Source organism: Schistosoma mansoni, chromosome 1 (genome assembly GCF_000237925.1).
Source record: "Schistosoma mansoni strain Puerto Rico chromosome 1, complete genome".
NCBI lineage: Eukaryota > Metazoa > Platyhelminthes > Trematoda > Strigeidida > Schistosomatidae > Schistosoma > Schistosoma mansoni.
Window position 1 is genome coordinate 6,972,270 of NC_031495.1, and position 1,431 is coordinate 6,973,700.

Here is a 1,431-nt window from a genome sequence, read left to right on the forward strand (position 1 = left end):
TATGAGTAACTTGCTTCAAAATGCTAACTGATTCGTAAGGCAAAATATACACTGTAAATGAAAACTCAGAAAGGATTCTATGTGAAATTGAAACATTCTAACAAATAGCATACCTACGACAAAAGTTGACATAGATGGGATAGCATGCTCACCGACAATCACCTACATTCTCTAAAATTAATCTCTACGGATAAAACCCAAGATGAGAGATGCGTGTAAGTGATTTTGTGAATCCAGGGAGGTAATTCTCACTGATCTCTCGTAGCAGGGGTGTTGTTTACGAAATTGAGAAGACGAAAAGCGAATGTCCGGCGCATTGACCGGGTTGGTGAATATGAAGGATCCACCTAGGGGAGTTGGAGAACCCTAATTCCAAACCGATGGTGCACATGGGCTACAGGATCCTGAAGGAACATATGGCGTATGAGCACATTGTCGGTTACAGTCTACCATGAAACTGCATCTTGTAACGTTTCTCCACTGCCTTGTGGATCAGACCTTTAGGTCGAAGGTTCCGGGTGTGGCCCCCTAAGAAAACCACCTTCTTTGGTCTGGACACCCGGGCAGTATAACGACCCACACACAAATCAAGTGACTAGTGTGGCGCATATATATTCGGTCCCCCTTTGTACCAATATTTATCTATCCAAGTAATAATAATAAATAAATTTTGTGAATGGAGCACTATGGAAGAGCTGCTATGGAAACACGGAGGCAAATATGAAAGCTCCGAACTGAAAAGGAAGAAATAACCAGTCTCTATCTAATTCTTAGATCCATCGATAACGATAACTATGGTGTACGATGCATAGATTTAGGCCATTTTATTAAATCAGCATAAAATATGTATACGTTTCTTTACGAGACTTCAAGGGCAAGTGGAACATTTATTGTCGTACCATACACGTTCAAACATAAATAATCAAGATAATAGTAACAGTCCACTTTTTTGTTATGTGATATAATATTTTTTCACAAGGGGGGTTTTTGTGGAGATTTAGTAATTTTATAGTTAAGATCATGAGTCACTTGAGGCTAGACCACCATCGAAAACCTGGAAGCACTGGACGGCCGTTTCGTCCTATTATGGGACTCCTCAGCAGTGCGCATCCACGAACCCGCTCTCGCGAGATTCGAACCCAGGACCTACCAGTCTCGAGCCCGAGCCCTTAACCGATAGACCACTGAGCTGGCATCCAACGGTGTTAATGTCTAACCCCAACCAATCCATGAGATTGCGCAACTACGTTCGAATGACCTGACCCAGATCCGTGTCTCATCACAGAGCGTGGCTCCATCACCTGTGGCATGGCCACAATTCATTCAGCGGACTGCAGACACCCCGAATCTCCACTGCTACCCCCGAACTAATCACCTCCGGTGCTGGGAACTGCTTAGCCATACCTCGCTGGTGAATTGTCACACCTCATT

At 43.7% G+C, this 1,431-nt stretch overlaps 1 protein-coding gene across 1 annotated transcript in view; it reads left to right on the forward strand.

Annotated features, from left to right (window-relative positions):
* Positions 1-209: 209 nt before the first annotated feature.
* Positions 210-1,431, forward strand: part of Smp_124130 (serine/threonine kinase) — a gene marked incomplete at both ends in the record, with an annotated part of 30,645 nt that continues 29,423 nt past the window's right edge. The window contains one exon of the mRNA XM_018793107.1: positions 210-215. Within this exon, the coding sequence (XP_018647653.1) occupies positions 210-215 (6 nt within the window). The remainder of the gene's footprint in view (positions 216-1,431) is intronic.